Here is a 19137-nt window from a genome sequence, read left to right as displayed (position 1 = left end):
TCCGATTCCCCAAAGAAATTAATTTAAGGATGGCCTGTTGACGTTTGGCCACACCTGTGCTCATATCTGGCCTAACAGGCTCATGCAGTGCTGATTCTGAGGAACTAGAGTAGGAGGAGGACTCAATATGTACAGACTGCATTCCTGCAATCCTTGAAGTTGGCAGAATACGTACAGAGCCACTCTCCAGATCTGTACCCGGCTCCACAACATTGACCCAATGGGCAGTGAGGGAAAGGTATTGTTCCTGTCCATGGCTACTGGTCCATGCATCGGTGGTCAGGTGGACCTTGCTACTGATGGCGTTTAGTAGCGCATTTTTAATTTTTCCCTCCACATGCTTTTGCAGGGCAGGGACGGCTTGCCTGCTGAAATCAAAGCGGCTGGGCACATTGTATTGTGGAACTGCCAATGACATCAAGTTCCGGAAGGTGTCAGTCTCCACCAGCCTGAATGACAGCATCTCAAAGTCCAGTAGTTTGGCAATGCCAGCATTCAGAGCCAGTGCTCGGGGATGGTTTGCCGAGTATGGCCGCTCTTTCTCCCATGCCTGTGCTACCGATTGCTGGTGAGTGGCCTGGGAGTGTGCTGATGACTGCGAACGTGGTTCAGTGGGTGGAATTTCACTGGGTCTCTGGACAACAGTGGCAGTGGTTCTTCCATGGCGTTCCAGTGAGGAAGCCGAACCAGCTGTGTGTGAGCTGGAGGAAGAGGCCCCAACACGAGCTGAAGAGGTGGTAGGTAGAGTTGAGCGAAACGGGTCGAAAAATTTCATAAGTCGCCGACTTTTGGCAAAGTCGGGTTTCATGAAACGCCAAAGTCGCGTTTCAAAAGTTTGTTTTGCGCTCTTTTTCAGCCAATCAGGATCCACGGACACTGTGGGCAACGTGATGACATAGGCAGGGGTCACCACCATCTTTCAGAAGGGCATGCAAGTGATTGGCTTGCTTTGGTGGGCGTCACAGGGGGTATAAAAGGCGTGCACGCCAACCGCCATCTTACTTCTGCCGATCTTAGCATAGGGAGAGGTTGCTGCTGATTCTGTAGGGAGAGCGTTAGGCAGGGAAGAAGAAAAAAAAAACTGCTTTTGCTGCTAGCGATTTTGCCTGTACAACACACCAGTCACTGTGTGTGCAGTGCAAGGGGAGGCTATATTTTGGTGGATCAGCGGTGTTGGTTGTTAGGCTGCCTTCTAAGGCTTCCTGACGGCTGCATTGCTGTTTACCCACTGCTCTGCAAACTGCTTTTTTAAAAGCAATCCCAATTTTTTTTTTTTTTTTTTTTTGTCCTGCTGAGGTACTGAGCGTGCATTTTTTCACACCATAGAGCGGTGCACACTCCTCACACAGTACCGTGTAATGGCTGATATCACAGCCACAGTGAAGCATCCTGTAGTCACTTTTTTCACACCTGTGCCATCGAGCCTGTGACATAGCGCTCTGATATTCAGTGGGCCTCACACAATCCATAAGTGTCCAGTGTCCACAAGTGTGTGCAGAAATTCAAAATCTCCGTGATCCTGTAGTCACTTTTTTCACACCTGTGCCATCCAGCCTGTGACATAGCGCTCTGATATTCAGTGGGCCTCACACAATCCAAAAGTGTCCAGTGTCCACTAATGTGTGCAGAAATTCAAAGTCTCCGTGATCCTGTAGTCACTTTTTTCACACCTGTGCCATCGAGCCTGTGACATAGCGCTCTGATATTCAGTGGGCCTCACACAATCCATAAGTGTCCAGTGTCCAAAAGTGTGAGCAGAAATTCAAAATCTCCCCTGTCCTATAGACACCTTGTACCTTGTTTTACATTACTATATATACTTTGTTGGATTTTGTCTACATTTCTACCAAAAATGAGGAAGGCTGGTGGAAGAGGCCGTGGAATTGGGCGGGGGTTGGCAGCTGGTAATGATGGTGTTGGTGGTGGATCTGATGGTAGTGGCAAAAGCAAAATAGGACCAAATGCAGGAGGTGTTGAGCCTGCGTCATTGTCTGGCTCCACAAGGCCTCGAAGGCTTAGTTTTCTAGGAGTTGGCAAACCGCTTTTAAAGCCAGAGCTGCAGGAAAAAGTTTTGGCTTACATTGCTGACTCAGCCTCCAGCTCTATCGACTCCTCTTCTGAAGTTGTAAAAAATAAAAGCACTGAGTCATCATTGGAGGCTCATGTTCATGAACCACACCTTTCCTTGTGTCCTTCACCCCAACCAAGATTGAAGGATGACGCAGGCCATACTACTGATTACTCCATGGAGCTGTTTTCACATACCATGCCTGGATTATCAAGTGAAATGGTGAATTACCCAGGCCAAGATGAATCTGACATGGAGTGCACTGATGCACAGCCACTGATAGATAATTCTGCTGGTACATTCACTCAGAGCACTACATTGTCCTCGCAGTGTACAGAGCCAGATTCTGACCCTGATGAGACTCAGGTGCCCTTTCCCGCACACTATACCACCATACACGGTGACACAGAGGAAGGTGCACATGACATTGAAGAGGAGGTGATGGATGACCCAGTTGTTGACCAAGATTGGCATCCATTGGGGGAAGAGGGTGCTGCTTCCAATAGCTCAGATGAGGAGCATTCACAGCAGACATCGACATCGCAACAGCTTTTATCTGGCAGGCACGGAACACTCCAAAGACGGGTTCCAAAAATCAAGAGTTGCTGGACAGCTTGTCCAGAGGGTCAAAATATCACAGCGTGCTAGGCCGCAAAATGTCTTCCAAAGTAGGAAGAGTGCAGTGTGGCACTTATTTGAACAAAATCCTCATGATCAGGCCAAGGTTATCTGTAAGAAGTGCGCAAAGACCTTTAGCCGAGGGAAAAATCTGAAAAATTTGAATACCAGTTGCATGCTTAGACATTTAACCACCATGCACTTGCAAGCGTGGACACAACACCAAACCTCAAGTACCACATGTGCAACTGATCACAAAGAAGGTAGTCAGCAATGCTACATTGTTTCCCCCACTGTAAGCCCACCGGTTAGCACAGCAGCAAATGTTGAGGTGTCGTTGCAAGGCCACAGCAGTCAGGGAATCCCACTGTTATATCAACGAAAGACTGATTCTAGGCCATCAGAAAGAACACCAACTCCATCACCATCATCAACCCTCTCTCAGTCCGCCCTGTCCACCGCTACTTCCACCATATGCAGCTCTCAAGTCCAGCTCACCCTCCCAGACACTGAGTAGGTCAAGAAAGTACTCAGTCTCTCATCCGCGTACACTGGGTTTGAACGCCCACATTGCCAAACTAATCTCGTTAGAGATGATGCCCTATCGGTTGGTGGAAAGCGCAGCTTTCCGTGAACTCATGGCCTATGCAGTACCACGCTATGACCTACCCAGTCGCCACTTCTTCTCTCGCAAAGCCATCCCAGCCCTCCACCATCATGTAAAAGACCGCATTGTCCATGCACTCAAGCAGTCAGTGTGTAATGGTGCACCTCACAACTGATGCATGGTCCAGTCGGCATGGCCAGGGGCCATTACGTGTCCATCACTGTGCACTGGGTTAATGTGGTGGATGCAGGGTCCACAGGGGACAGCGGTGGTGGGACAGTGCTGCCTAGCCCACGGTATAGGAAACAGTTGGCTGTAGGCGTTCGACCCTCCTCCTCCTCCAGAAGCGAAAGCTCGTCCACAGAGCGCAGTCGTACGAGCACTCCATCTGCAGCTGCCACTGTTGCACATGAGGTGTCCCCCTATCGAGCAGCTAGTGGAAAGCATCAGCAGGCTGTGTTGCAGATGATGTGTTTGGGCGACAGACACACCGCCGAGGTGCTGGCCGAGTAATTGAAGCGACAAACTGAGTCATGGCTGGGCAGTGTACATCTTGAGGCAGGCAAGGTAGTTAGTGATAACAACCGTAATTTTGTGGCATCCATAGCCCTTTCAAAACTCAGCCACATACCTTGCTTGGCTCACACCTTGAACCTGGTGGTGCAGTGCTTCCTCAATAATTATCCGGAGTTAACAGCCCTGCTCCAGAAGGTGCGAAGACTGTGCGCGCACATCCGCCGGTGGCCTGTACACTCCATTCGTATGCAGAAGCTGCAGCGATTGCTCCACCTTCCCAACCACCGCCTCATTATCGACATTGCAACAAGGTGGAACTCCACCCTGCACATGGTTGAGCGGCTGTGCGAGCAGAGGCAAGCCATAATGCATTTGTGGGAGGATGCACGGCCAGGCACTTTGAGAGCAGACATGGAGTTGACAGGTGTGCAGTGGTCGAAGCTGAAAGACCTCTGTAAAGTCCTTCAGTGTTTTGAGGAATGCACACGGCTGGTAAGCGCAGACGACGCCATCCTAAGCATGAGCATCCCACTTATGCGTCTGCTCATGCAAACTTTGACGCACCTTAAGGAGCAGGCGTCTGCAGCAATTGTTGACGAGGAGGAGGGAATCCTTGATGACATTCAGCCATTGTCTGCTCAGGGACCTCTCCTGGACGAGGTGGAGGAAGAAGAGGAGGAGGATGATGATGATGGGGATGATTACTTAGGGGAGGAGGATGCATCTCGTGGGGCAAGTGAAAATGTTGGCGTGGCAAGGTCTGGTACAGGGTTTGTGCGTGACTGGAGGGATGTCGATTTGCCAGAAAGTGCTCCTCCAACCAGCACTTGCAGTGCATCATTGACACCGGGAACATTGGCCCACATGTCAGATTATGCCTTGCAGATCCTAAAAAGGGACCCCCGCATTGCCAAAATGATGAACGATGACGACTACTGGTTGGCCAGCATCCTGGATCCACGCTATAAAGGCAAATTACAAAACATCATGCCACAGGAGAACCTTGACCTAATATTGGCTAATAAACAAGCAACTCTGGTAAATCGGTTGCTTGAGGCATTCCCAGCACACAGCAGTGGTGATGGTTCTCACAAGAGCCGTACGGGCCGGGGGCAGCTTGGCAGAGGTGTTCGTGGTGCACACAGCAGAAGTGGCGTTGGAGACAGGGGTTTCATGACAATGTTGTGGACTGATTTTTCAAGTACCGCTCACACAACTGTTAATACTGCATCGATGGAAAGTGACAGGAGACAGCAGTTGTCAACTATGGTTACAAACTACTTTTCCTCCCATATCGATGTTCTCCCACACAGGTCATTCCCTTTGACTATTGGGCCGCTAAACTGGACACCTGGCCTGACTTGGCACAATATGCCTTACAGGAGCTCGCTTGACCAGCTGCAAGTGTGCTATCGGAAAGAGTCTTCAGTGCAGTTGGATCAATCCTGACAGAAAAAAGGACCCGTCTGTCAACCCAAAATGTGGATGATCTAACCTTCGTTAAAATGAACCATGCATGGGTTTCCAAGGATTTTGTCCCACCTTCCCCTGATGACACATAGGGTGACAGAAAAATGTCTTGCTTTGGTCCACCTCTTCCTGGGACTTGACCTATTTCGCCTTTTGCATCAGCTGAATGTCCAACATCAACATATGCCACTTTGTAAAACTCCCTAACTGTGCTGCCTCCCCCCCCATGGCCGGGGTCACCACCTAGCACACGACACCGTGCGAGTGCCGTTGCCCTGGACAGGTGGGTGTGCCGACTCTTGGGCGCGGGCACTGGCACAGGGTCCCTCATAGTGCAATCAAGTGTCTCTGACGGTGGTGGTGCGCACCCGCCGTCAGACACACCGCCGTACTATGAGGGGCCCAGTGCCAGTACCGATGCCCACGAGTGGGCCCCCCTTGCTTGGGCAGGGCCCCAGCATTTGCAATCTTTACCTCTCCCTGCTCCTCTGCTGTGTAGTCTGGGCCGTCAAATCCATACTGTGCCTGACACCGTTTGAGCCTGCCTCCTGATGTATAGACATATATTTTGAATGTGTACACTATGCTATCCATACATGTTATCCGGGGATACGGTACCGTTTCTCGCCTTTGTGCAATCACGTGTAATCCATACTGGGCCTGAGAACGGCTGGCGAGCTGTTAAGCAAGCTACAGCACCTGTGGTTTACACACGTAAGTTTTTCATTTTTTTAGGAATGACGGTTAGGCCTAATTCCGGAACTGCGGTTGACCTGCACTTACTGGGAAATCATCGTTCGCGGGTAATAATTGTAATCAGTGATCCCCATCACTAACGTTGTTCAGCGGGTTATCTGCACCTGTAAGCGACAAACGCTGGCCTTTTCAGTGTAGCGCACATGCAGCCACGGACATGTAAGGGCATGACACACCAGTTATTGGCCAATCTCATGTGCCAGAGCCTCACGTGTCCCTCTAGTAAGCCGGACTCGGACCACGGGGCATGACGGAGTCTCGTTCGTTAACGGAATTAAGCTTGCAATGTGTGCATCTTTTCTGTAGCTGGCATGGTTGAGGTTTCCCAGGTGGAGTCGAATTAAACCGTAGGCTCCACTCCTGGTGGTGCCCTTCTGGACATTCCTTTAAGGTTCAGCTTTGCAACCATACTGCCCACGTAAAACAAACACTTTGCCTTGATGAACGCTGTTTGTAGGGTCATTACTCGTGGGAATAACGCCGCCCAATCAGTTAACCTGCTAGAGAGATCCTTCGTTGCTCCCAAGCATGACATCACACTCCCTAGGAGGAAGGTAATGCCACTGTGGCGACCGTACTCCTGGGGGCGACACAAGTTCACTGATGCCCAGCCACTGCTCGATGAATCTGCTGGTACATTGACCCAGACCACTACATTCCCCTCGCACGCTACACGGCCTGAATCTGACCCTGATGAAACTCAGGTTACCCTTCCCATATACAGTTCCATCTTACACGGTGACAAAGAGGAAGCTGCAGATGAAAGTGCAGGTTCGGCCCACCCGCCATCAGACACACCACCGTACTATCAGGGGCCCTGTGCCAGTGCCGTCGCCAACGAGTGGGCCCCCCCTGCTTGCTCAGGATCACAGCACTTGCAAGGTTGAAATACTGTGCAGTGAGATGGAAGATGGGAACGACGAGGAGTCCAGACTAGTACAGGGATTCCCTAGCGAGGAGACTTATTTGATTGTTTTCAATGTTGGGACAGCAATTTTTGGGGAGCACTATACTCTGGAGAATGATAGATGGGGCCCACCATACACTGGAACATTCCAAAGGTGGACATCAGACACTGGAGCAGCATTTACAGGGCCCATTATACACTAGAGCATTAGAAATGGGGCCCATTATGTTTGGAGCATTATTTGGGCCCATAAGACAGTGGAGCTTCATCCATGGGGACCAACATATACTGTAGCATTATGTGGAGCTCATCATATACTGTTTCAAACATTATATGGGACCAATGATTCTGTATGGAGAAATAGATGGGCCTTGTCATGAGATGTAAAAAGTGAAGTATTTTTCATAGTACTATACCGCTATTTCTCTGCCGTATCGGAGCATGATGAGTTGTGGTATGTGTTAAAGGGGCGCTCTTTCGCCCAGGGCACATGAAAACCTGGAGCCAGCCCTCCCCCCCCACAACTTTAACCCAATAACCCCCATTTTTCAGTGCGTAACTTGTGTTATGAAGTTAATTAAGGTTGCCAAGCTTAAGTAAGAAGAATTGATGCTTTTGGCATTCAAATGGGCACTGTAGGTGTGTTTCCTGTCCTCCTCTCACTGCCGACTTTTATTCCCCATTGACTTGCATTGGGTTTCGTGTTTCGGGACGACCCCGACTTTTCCCTATAGTCGTCCGATCTTGCTCGACCCGACTTTTGGAAAAGTCGGGTTTCACGAAACGAAACTCGACCCTAAAAAACCAAAAGTCGCTCAACTCTAGTGGTAGGTGCTGCTGAAGGTCGGCCTACATCTTTAGTGTGTCTGTGTAACTCCACCTCGTGCTTGGTACGCACATGTTTCCACATATTTGTGGTATTGAGGTTGCTCACATTTTTCCCTCGTTTAACTTTCTGATGACACAGCTTGCATTTGACAAAGCAAATGTCATCTGCAACTGTGTCAAAAAAAAGACCACGCACTGCAAGTCCTGGGAGCGCCCGTTTTCTGTTTTGGAAGAGGATTGCTCCTCACGGGTGCCAAAGTGGAGGCTACAGGCAACCAAGTCTGCCCCCGCCCTCTCCCTCCTCTTTTGGCCGTTCAGGGAATCTCTTCCTCAGAGCTGCTCCCACCACCTTCCTGTGGCTGATGCCATGATGGGTCAAGGACCTCATCATCTCCACTCCCCTCTTCAAGCACCGGCTGGTCCTGGGTTGTCTCCCAGCACCGTACGCACCAGAAATTGGCAACTGTGTCTCATCATCATCAGATGAGCACTGAGGTGTGCTGACAATAGGCACTGGCCCACCCGCCTCCTCAGATTCAGAGGGACAAAGCAGTTGCGCATCACTGCATACTCCCTCTTCTTCACGCTCTAGAATGCTGCTTGGCTGGCCACCTCTTTCGAAGCCAACAGATTCTGAGAACAGAAGTAAAGATTGAGATGGCTCCTGTCCAGGGCTCTCAGACTGCCTGGGCAATTTGGCAGGTGGTGAAGAGACAGATGGCTGCTCTTCAGTGCTCTGGCCCTGGGAGGATGAAGTGGAAGTCATTGAAGTGGATGCGTTAGATGCCATCCATCCGACAACGGCTTCAATTTGTTCGTCACGCAGCAGTGGGGTACGGCGAGGTCCTACAAAGCTGCGCATGAAGGACTGTTGCCTTGTAAAAGTAGGGGATGTCAGGTCACTGGTGGCAGCAGCAGACACCGAATCCCCATGTCCTCTCCCTGCTGAATCCCCCCATCCTCTCCCTGCTGAAACTCCACGGCTACGACCACGTGCCTTACTCCCTGCCTTCTTCATCTTGGTAGACTGATAAAGATAGGCAGAAAAGTAAAAAAGGGGTGGCTTAGTGTTCTTATTCCTGAACACCTGCTAACCAGTATAAGAAACACTAGTTTGGCTAAGAGTGTGTGTACTACACTTTAATATGATCTAATGTGGCCTACACAACTGTAAAGTGGAGTGTTTGGTGAACTTTATTTCCTTTTTTATTGGGTGGGGGGGAAGAAAAGGATGTGACCAAAGTTTGAAAGCTATAGTATCACAAACTTTTTGGAGCGATTACAATGCAGGAAGCTAACCTACAATGCAATTGATGACGCTTCAAAACATAGGGTGATACTAGTCTGGCTGGCCCTGAAGGGCACAAGCCAGCAAAAAGGCTCCTCTATCTAATCCTATATAGTGTTTGCAACCAACCAATGACAATGGATGCGGATGGAAGCACACTAATATAGGAACAAAAATCTGGATAAATTAGCTGCAAAAAAAGGACTATGTATGAGGCAGTGACGCACGCTGAGCGGACTACAGCTAGCGGTGGCTGTAGAACACACTGCAACGTGAGCTGCACTCACACACAGAGAGACCTATCAGACAGCCAAAAACAGTGCAGAGAAATGGGCTATAGCACTGAAAGGCTGCTGAAAGGCTCCGCTGTCCACTCCTTTAGTGTTTGCAACCAACGTATATGGATACGTATGGAAGCACACTTTAGAGGAGAAAAAAAAAGCAGCAATAAAATAAAAATGTGTATGAGGCAGAGGCACACGCTGGGCGGCCTACAAGCAGACGTGCCTGCAGGACACACTACACAGCGTGGGTCTGCACTCACACAGCCTTTGCAGACAGCTATTAAAATAGCGCTGCTGGGCGACAAAAATGCTACAGTGGTGGATTATGTAGCCTGGGTAGAGCAACAGATATGTTTGATGATCGCTATTTCTAACTGTCCCTCACAGTCTTCAACAGCAGCCTGTCCCTAACTGAATTCACAGCAGAGTGACCAGAAATGGCGGCTGCTGCGGTTTTTATAGTGCATCATGACATCATTTCTGCAGCCAATCACAGCCATGCCAGTAGTTAACATGCCTACATGCCTACCAGGATGTGCCCACACTTCTGAGGATCCCCATTGGCTGAATCAAAACGAGCGGGCTCCTAGCATTATGGGAACTTCCGATTCCGGTATTCGATATGAAAAAAGTATCGGAACTAAGTATCGGAATTCCGATACAGCTAATATCGGCCGATACCCGATACTTGCGGTATCGGAATGCTCAACACTACTCAGCAGCCTTTTGTGTTTTATTGTTTTTTGAAGTTTTAATGTTTTCCAATAAAGAGACATTTTAAGGATTATACTCTGTGGTTGTTGAGAACCCATCATTTCTGTCTTATCTAGCTCATGAGATTTTTGTCCTTTCCATTGATTTTTTTTTGGACATTTGTGTTAAATACACCCATAGACTTGTATACCTGTGCGTGGTCCGATTCTCATGTGCACTCACCGCATGTTGTGATAGTTTTCTCATGCTGAATCAACATGAGAAAATAATCAGATTTGAGCCCCATAGTATAACACTGGTCCGAGTGCGATCTGATAAAGGATCAGATAGCACTCGGCTGTGTTATACGCTCGTGTGAGCTAGCCCTTTTTCGGTCTACCCCAAACCTGACAGTTATAGACACCGATTTCTCTTTTTTTTTTCTTTTAGTGCATTACTTTTACACACAGAACGCCTTTGCAATAAAATAAGAAAATTACCATTACTTATTCCAGTCATTGCCCCTCTAACTTGCTTTTCTGCTGCTGTCCCCAATCTTTTTTAGCATGGCAACCGTAACCTCGCAACTACAGCTCGTGACCGCTGCAGACAATTGCTCAGCTTAGCAGTCATGACGATATAGATGATACAAGGGCAGTGGGGTGTAGAGGCACTGAGATAAGGAACACCGATTTTCTCACTTTTACAACCAAGATACCATGAAAAAACTGAAAATCATCTTTTGTGATAAGAGGTATGGGTTGAAAACATCTACAGCCCCCATGTACAACTGCGTGACTGATGGGGAGAAATAAACAATTCATCTACAGTATAGATATATTTATGGCTCAATCCTACCTGTACATTGGGAAACACAATTCAATATGAAATGCGTTTATCTCCATCATAGAAACATCAGCTATAACCCGTATTGTTTCAATTATCTTTAGGAATTTGAGGACAAAAATAAAAAAATAGTTGGAATGCATTTGGAAATATCGGCGTTGTATTCCTATCAGTTGATGTGAAAAAATGAACGAGACGTTTAGTTTAGCATCATCTGGACTATGTTATATCGGTTCTTTTATACTTTGCTTTTCTCTAATTTGGGCAGGAAACCAGAACAATGTTGTATATTGTATTCCTGTGTTTGGAACACAACATTTGATTTCTGTTTTCTCAGTCGCATGTGATATGAACTGTGACTGTTTGCTCAGCAGATGAAAATGTTTTGTAGAAATGGAAACATTCCCCGAGTGTAAATCAATGGGAGGTTCTGTAGAGTGTGCTGAAGGAAACAACAAACTACTCTCATTGTAAAATGTCACCGTGGAAGACAGACCATATCTGAGTTCTGCATCTTCCCAGATGGTCTATTCTGCATTATCATACTATAAGTTTTGCGTAATGAAGATGTTGTAACCTGAAATTGACGCTCCCCAGGGGCCGTGGGATACTTGGTACCGGGCCCGTTAACTTCAATAGGAATTGTCACAGTGGCAGTGACCCAGTCCGTGGCCCCGGGCGGTCATGTAAATTTGGTGTTTAATTAAATGAGAATAAAGTTTATATGTGATTCGTGACGCCACCTGTGGTATTCTGGTCAGAGGCGACCAGCGCTGCAATGCCGTTCCCCTGAGACCGTTGGTATGACGAAGCTGAGGTGAAAATGGCTCTCCACAGGTAGAGCAGTAGTCCCAGGGCCTTTGAGAGTAGTTTTAGAGGCGGTGATGTAATGTGGAGTGAAAATAGAAGCAGTGCCGGGTTGATGACGCAGGGAGGAAACAGATGACGCAGTTGAATGTACTTCAATGACTTTTCTCCCAGTTCTGTACTGGAGTACAGATGCCTGCCTCAGTGCTGTGTTCTTTTGGTGAGGGGTCCAGTCAACTCCCAGGCAAATGAGTACACCCTTCCAACACTCCCTGTCAGTATGTACCTTCCCAGACCGTCTCCACAATGCTGCTTTCCACTTTCCTTCCTTTCAGCTTCTCACAGTCAGTGTACCAGGCCAGCTGCCGCGGATCCTGTCAGATAGCATGGCTCATGCGTTTCTTTGATCCTATGTGGCTGCCTTTCTGGCGAAGATAACTGTGGTAATTTGCTGTGGCCCATAAAGTAGCCACAACTGTCAGCTTGCTAGTTAAGTCACGATGTACACTCCACTAGTCTAGGGACTGAGACCCTTCTGCGACCTGGATTCTTCCTCGACCTGATGGCTATCAGCGTGGGATGAGCCCCATGGGGAGCACTCTCCACCCGTGCCTCTAGAAGAACCACTCTTTCCTTCAGGGAGCTTTCCTTCAAAGACAATCCGTCCAGCAGCTCCTCCTGACAGGAGCTGCTCCAAACACGTCCTTTCACTTCCCCTCCCTCTGAGGGAACTCACCAACTGACTACAAATCTCCCGCTCTTTTCCTAAGCTCCGCCCACCTCCCAGCACTCTTTATGAACCAAGCAGGGGCCATAGAGGGTGTTCTGCTGTTCAAAGTGTGTGTGGGATGCAGGTGTGGAGTGTGGTCAGGTGTCCCCATCTTACCTGGTCGTGAGATACCACACCTCTGGGTGAGGTGCAGTACCTCTGTGGCGACTGAACCCTCAGGGGTGCCACAAAAGCAATATGCTTTCTTTGTCTATTATTGACTGTACTATGATCACATATAGCATTGCTGTACTCATTTTTGCCATTTCCTCTGTTTTGGTTAATTTCTTTGCTGTGCAGTGTAGAAAGAAACTGGCATCCTCCAACTGGATTTTCTTATTGTGCATCTATGTTTGTTAGTTCCATTCAGCCAGAAGAACAGAAAATTTAGCCTGTGATCCCTATTGATCCACTGTAATCTATAGGGGGAACTGATGAAGTGTCCATACGAAGCATTTGTGTCCTTCTGAATAAATGTAATGTCTTGGTTCCTTAGGCCCAGTGATAGATTGTTGCTACTTTCTACTCTGAACAGAGCTTTATGATTTGCTCAAAATTAGTTATTTTAGAATCTGAAAAACGGTTTTCTAAATCAGATATTACATTTAAGGGGTCTTCACATATGCCAGTTTATGGTTTTAGAAGCCATAGGTAGGAGTGGATTAAAGAAAAGAGGAGGAGGAGTATTTTTCCTACATACCGTAATTCTTCTCCCTTTAAAATTTGTGACTTGGCTTGAAAAATGCCACCTAATGTCATGAGTGAAAACATAAGCTCGATCATTTGTGGCAAGGATAACAAAATTGGTGATGTGCATTGTTTGGGTAAGCTGTTGATCTTTCCAGTTATCCTGCTCTACTGACGACCTGCTACCACCATCTGTAGGTTCATAGCTGCTTTCAAGTTACCATAATGTTCAAACTCTCGCCGTTCCATTACTATATAACTGCTCCTTGGAAATGCCAATATACGATCTCCTCGTGCAAATCCTTTCATTTTTATTTTTGCTTTAGTAAATATGATCCTTAGTCATTGTCATACTGGCAATCATGATCTGCAGAACTAGTAAGGATTGTAGTGCATTTACTAGATCTAGAGACCATGTGTGCCAATATCAGAATAACAATGGAGCTCAATTAATAAAACACGAGATGCAAGTATTTCCTAGAATGGCATCTTTTGATCTCTTTATACAGGCAACTTAATTAGCATTGCCTCCCAGAGGAGCCTAATGGTGCACTTCATGTGCCCTGAAGAGCACAAGTGCCAATAATAGCCTAGCTGATAGGCTATTTTTTTTCAGGCTGATTCTGCTTGAGGAATTGAGGTCACGGACAGGAGGGCATTAACATGGCTCTTTAAGACAATGTTTAATGGTCTGTATGCTGTGCCTTAGTTAGGGTGGGATGAGGAAACTATGCTGCATGCATGTGGGGGTGGGCCACTGACATGAAGGAATGGGAGATGAACCTGCATAGGAAGAAGGGGGACAGAAACCTAAGGGCCTTTATGCTGTGTCTTTATGAAGGGGGTTCATACAAAGAGGTGTCTATTATGGGGAGTCACCATTTTTATTAAACCCCCTCACTCCCAGAGTGCTTTTCGTTTTTTCTCTCCCATTTCCAGAGCCATAACTTATTTATTTTTCTGTCAATATGGCCATGTGAGAGCTTCTTTTTTGCAGAACGAGTTGTACTTTTAAACAACACCATTGGTTTTACCATGTCGTGTACTCGAAAACAGGGAAAAAAATTCCAATTGAGGGGAAATTGCAAAAAAAGTGCAATCCCACACTTGTTTTTTGCTTGGCTTTTTGCTAAGTTCATTAGATGCTAAATCTAACCTGCCATTATGATTCTCCAGGTCATTATGAGTTCATGGACACCAAACATGTCTATGTTCTCATTTATTTAAGTGGTGAAAAAAAGTTCCAAAGTTTATGCCTTAAAAAAAAGCGCAATTTTCTGAGACACGTAGCATCTCAATTTTTCGTGATCTGGGGTGGGGTGAGGGCTTATTTTTTGCGTGCCGGGCTGACGTTTTCAATGATACAACTTTTGTGCAAATACGTTCTTTCGATCGCCCGTTATTGCATTTTAATGCAATGTTGCGGCGACCAAAAACCAAAAAAAGTAATTCTGGCATTTTTTAATTTTTTTTCTCGCTACGCTGTTTAGCGATCGGGTTAATGCTTTTTTTATTGATGGAACGGGGGATTCTGAATGTGGCGATACCTAATGTGTGATTTTTTTTTTTTGTTTTTTTGTTTTGATTCGGCTGAAACGGAGGTGATTTGAACTTTTAGGTTTTTTTTTTTATTTTTAAACATTTTTTTAACTTTTGGCATGCTTCAATAGCCTCCATGGGAGGCTAGAAGCATGCACAACACGATTGGCTCTGCTACATATGGGCATATGAGCAGATCGCCTATATGTAGCAGATTTAGCCTGTGTACCCACGTAAGTGTTTTTTTTTGCATTTTTTTAAGCATTTTTACCGGTAAAAACGCTTACAAGAAGCATCCCATTCATTTTAGTGAATTCCGCACTTTTTATGCATATTGATGCATTTTTTTTCCGCGAAAAAAACGCATTGCGGTAAAAAATGCAGCATGCTCATTAATTTCGCGGAAAAATCCACATTTCTAACTATTCTATGAGCAGGAGGATGCTCCTGTAAAAAACGCATAAAAAATCACGCAAAAACACGCGTTTTTCCCGGGAAGGAGCCTTTTTTTCTGCATACGTGGATACATAACCTTACTGCTGTGCTTTGAGCGCCATCTGCCTGGAACAACCATAGAGGTCTCTGAGACCTGTGGCTGTCCAGGCAATGTGTCGCCAACCCCCGATCATGTGACGGGGGTCGGTGATGAGCTCACTTCCGTCCCAGCAGCCGGAAGTGCTATTTAAATGCCCGCTGTCAGCTTTGACAGCGGGATTTAACTAGTTAATAGGCGCGGGCGGACGGCAATTCCACTCGCGCCTATTGTGGGCACATGTCAGCTGTTCATAACAGCTGACATGTCGCGGCTTTGAGGTGGGCTCACCGCCGGAGCCCGCCTCAAAGCAGGGGATCCTTACTGATGACGTACTATTCCGTCATCGGTAAGGAAGGGGTTAAGTAATCTGGTGAAAGTTTATTTTTGATTCACTTGCCTATATTTTAGAATATGTCCATTAGAAATGGACAAAAAATAGGCAGTTTTATGTCCTCTCTTCTATATTGAGCTGTTAACATTGTACCAGGTCCATAACACAACAGACACGATTGTCTCCTTTAAAGACCCAGTTAACCTATTGTGGCTTACACTAGGGTTCCCCTAATAGGGTTTCCACTGTTTTAACAGGGAGAATATAATTGCATGCTGAGTTGCTATCAAATTTTTTAGGAACTGCGTTAACGGCAACTATAAGCAAACTTATGGTCTTTCCTGGGGCTGGGGGGACTAAAAAATCGGATCTAGAATGTTTGTCTGAACTCTCCTTAACTGTTTCTGTACATCTAGAGCTAGAAGATGAAACTACAGAGGTAGCGGAGAAAAAAGATACTCCTGAAACTGCCATCAATCTGGAAATTTCATTCGCTGAGCAGGCTTCAAACCTCAAGGAGTTCCCTAATGTCAGGAATGAGCAGGAAGATGACTCCTTATTACCAGTAAGTACTTTCATATATGCTGCAATCTCCTGAGAGTGAGTACTCCACCCTGAGTTTATTAAACGCCTTTAGATTGCTTTATCCCATTTTCTTTTTGGAAATGATATGCAAATACATTCCTCAGGGAGGAAGAAGACTGGAACTCTAGTGCCACGGATTAGATGGAGCAAGCCTAACGTGGCCATATGATTTGGGATAAGAAGCGACAATTAGAAACTCCATTTCCAGACATGTTTCAGGTTGTGGAAAGCAGGAAATCTGATTCGGCATGGCCTAGAAGTCTCCTTACACCAGCTTGATACTCTCAACAAGGAGAGATTGTTAATATTTATTATTCTAGCACCATTTTATTCCATGGCACTTTACATATGAGGAGGGGTAAATTTAATAAAAACAAGTACAGTAATCTTAAACCATACAAGTCACAACTGATACAGAAGGAGAAAGGACCCTGCCAGCGAGGGCTCACAATCTACAAGAGATGTTCCCCTTACGCTTTTTTTTCAGTAGGAAGTATTAATTTTATAATATGTACTCCTTTGAATAAATGGACAAAAAAGAAACGTATGTTTCTGTCAGATACCAATTATGCAAATTGCTTCTTTACAGAATAAGAGAGCACAGGGTCTCTAGCAGTGAAGGGTTGTATGTGAAATAGCCGAAACATTGAGCTGAAAGCTACTTGCACTTTATGACTGCTGTGACCGAAACCTTATCAACTCACTGTGCAATCAAAGTCAAAACCTTGAAAAATCCTCTATCTTTACCACCTACAGGTGGGCAGGGTTTCTGCTGCATTGGGACTGTCTGATTTTGCCATAAATATTATATGAACACACATTTAATCAGGATCCATTTTGAGAGCTGAAACAAGTGATCCAGAACACCAAAAAGACTCAGATGGCCCATCACTGGTCTCAAGGGCAACTTTTTTTTAAAGTCGCAATCGTAAAAGTCAATATTAGCATCCTTGACACATGACTTGGAGATTTTGGTTTAGCATTATATCCCATCTGCAAATGCTTGTTTCAGGATATCTGCGCATCTTAGGGTGCAAAGCAGATATACTGGTTGGCTGAGGGAGAGGTCTTTAACTCTTTAACGGGGTATTATGGAGTAAAGTTTTTCCTCGTGGAAATGATTGAGTTTGTATAGGGAGACTTATAGGCCATACAAAGTTCGCATGGAAAATTAAATATGCAAAAATTGACTCTTCACAAAGGGAGAGAGCCTGGTCTGTACTGCCACCTATTGGGGAAAAAAAAACAATACTAAAAGTCATCTCAACGATTTAAAGAGCTTAGAATAGCATTACATGGCATATAAGTCTTCCTACTACAACTTGGTGCCCTTCAGAAAGAGAAACCTAATGGTTTCAGCTATTTAAAGAGGATCTTTCAAGACTTTTTTAACTATTAAACTTGCTGTCACTATATCTAGTTTAACAGTTAAATAGTTAAACACTAACGTGTTTTTTTTTCCATTTTGTAATCAACCTTATTTTTTCCTAGGTATGAGCTTATAACATTTTTATCAAAATTTTCCCTTGAGCCACATGGGTGATGTAAGATTCTTCTCAAAGGATGTATACTCAATTCTGTGATTCTGGCCAAATACAGAAATGTACTTTGCCAGTTCTACGCCCATGACAATTTGCTGTTGCTCTTCTCCTCTCGCACCTGTTGCATGAATGCATGAACAAAGATGTTCGGCAAGGTCCTGCTGGTCTGATCTTCTTTCTGGGTCTGTTCTATATTTTCCCTCTTTTTGACGCTGTTTGCTGCATGACTGTCCTGCGGTAGAGGTGGAAATAGTACATGCCCCCTGAAAAGAATTTGTTGCCCCCCCAATCAGGCTGAAGGGAAAGTTTAGATAAAACTTTTCGCTCATATCTCAGAAAAATGATGTCCATTATAAAGGGGAAAAAATGTGTTATGTAGCCCTTCAGCCCTTATCTCAGGATATAGCAGCTTAAAAGGGTGGAAGTCAGGAAGGGGCTTCTTTGAATGCAATATTGTACAGTGCATTAAAGGGATAGTCCTATATTCTCAGTTCAGTAGTGCATTGCCACCCAGCTCCTAGATTTCCTGAATTCTGGGGGTGGGAACTTCTGCTTGATGAAGGACTTGAACCACCAGCATCGTTGCACCACTGTTGCAAACTGTGAGCTCTCAATGCTGCTATATAAGCCCGCTTTACCTCTGCAGCATAGAAGAGCTGCGGTACTGAAGGTGGATGGGATTAGGTTCTAATAGCTCTATCCAGCAATCCCGGCTAGCTTTAGAGAAGTGCTTACAAACTCAGTAGAAAAGAGCTTGTTAGTAATGTGCTTCTCCGGCCACAATTGCTATTGTTTTTGCAAGCACTATCTAACTATACCTATCACTGAAGATGAGCATAATCCAGGAGATGGGAATAGCCCACAAGATAGTTTATTTTAAATGTGCGTGCATGATTTCTGCTCGACATTCAATGACGCAATGGAATTTTAAATGTTACAGAACTACAGACTTCCTAAAGCCAAGACTGGCATCACAAAGATTGGTGATTTGGCTCCTCAAGATATGAAGAAGGTGACTTCTCTAGCACTTATCGAGCTTACTGCCTTGTATGACATTCTGGGCACAGAATTAAAACTTCAGCGAGCTGCCAAAATGAAAGTTAAAGGTAATTACATAAAGACAGAATAAATAGTACGCTTTGGCCTCAAACAAGCACCATGTGCCCTTGTGAGTCACACATCAATGATTGAGTAAGCTTTAATACACTTTAGCGCCTTCAGGTGACGACAATGTCCCAAAGCCTGTAAATGTTTTGCTTCGAACAGTAATGCAAATAATGCACTCTCTCCGCCACAGGGAATTCAAGCTTTCACCAAATAATTTCTGCACTATTAGTATAAAAAGGCTGAAAGTACTAATGTCAGAAGATAATGGAGTAAATATTAGAATGATGGCAATACTTTTTGGCCTTAGTAACCATGAGGAAGCCACATAGTGTGATGAAACACATGGGGTCTTATG

At 45.7% G+C, this 19137-nt stretch overlaps 1 protein-coding gene across 2 annotated transcripts in view; it reads left to right on the top strand.

Moving 5' to 3' along the window:
* ARHGAP18 (Rho GTPase activating protein 18) overlaps positions 1-19137 on the top strand; it is a 214712-nt gene that overhangs the window by 146347 nt on the left and 49228 nt on the right. For both annotated transcript variants that reach the window (XM_073575797.1, XM_073575796.1), the window contains exons 5-6: positions 15966-16114; positions 18616-18781. In XM_073575797.1, the coding sequence (XP_073431898.1) occupies positions 15966-16114; positions 18616-18781 (315 nt within the window). The remainder of the gene's footprint in view (positions 1-15965; positions 16115-18615; positions 18782-19137) is intronic.

The sequence above is a fragment of the Dendrobates tinctorius genome, unplaced genomic scaffold (assembly GCF_039654945.1).
Source record: "Dendrobates tinctorius isolate UK_male_01 unplaced genomic scaffold, ASM3965494v1 ptg000046l, whole genome shotgun sequence".
In the NCBI taxonomy this organism is placed as follows: Eukaryota; Metazoa; Chordata; class Amphibia; order Anura; family Dendrobatidae; genus Dendrobates; species Dendrobates tinctorius.
The sequence above is the reverse complement of the archived record's forward strand: the minus strand, read 5'-3'. Positions and strand labels throughout refer to the sequence as shown.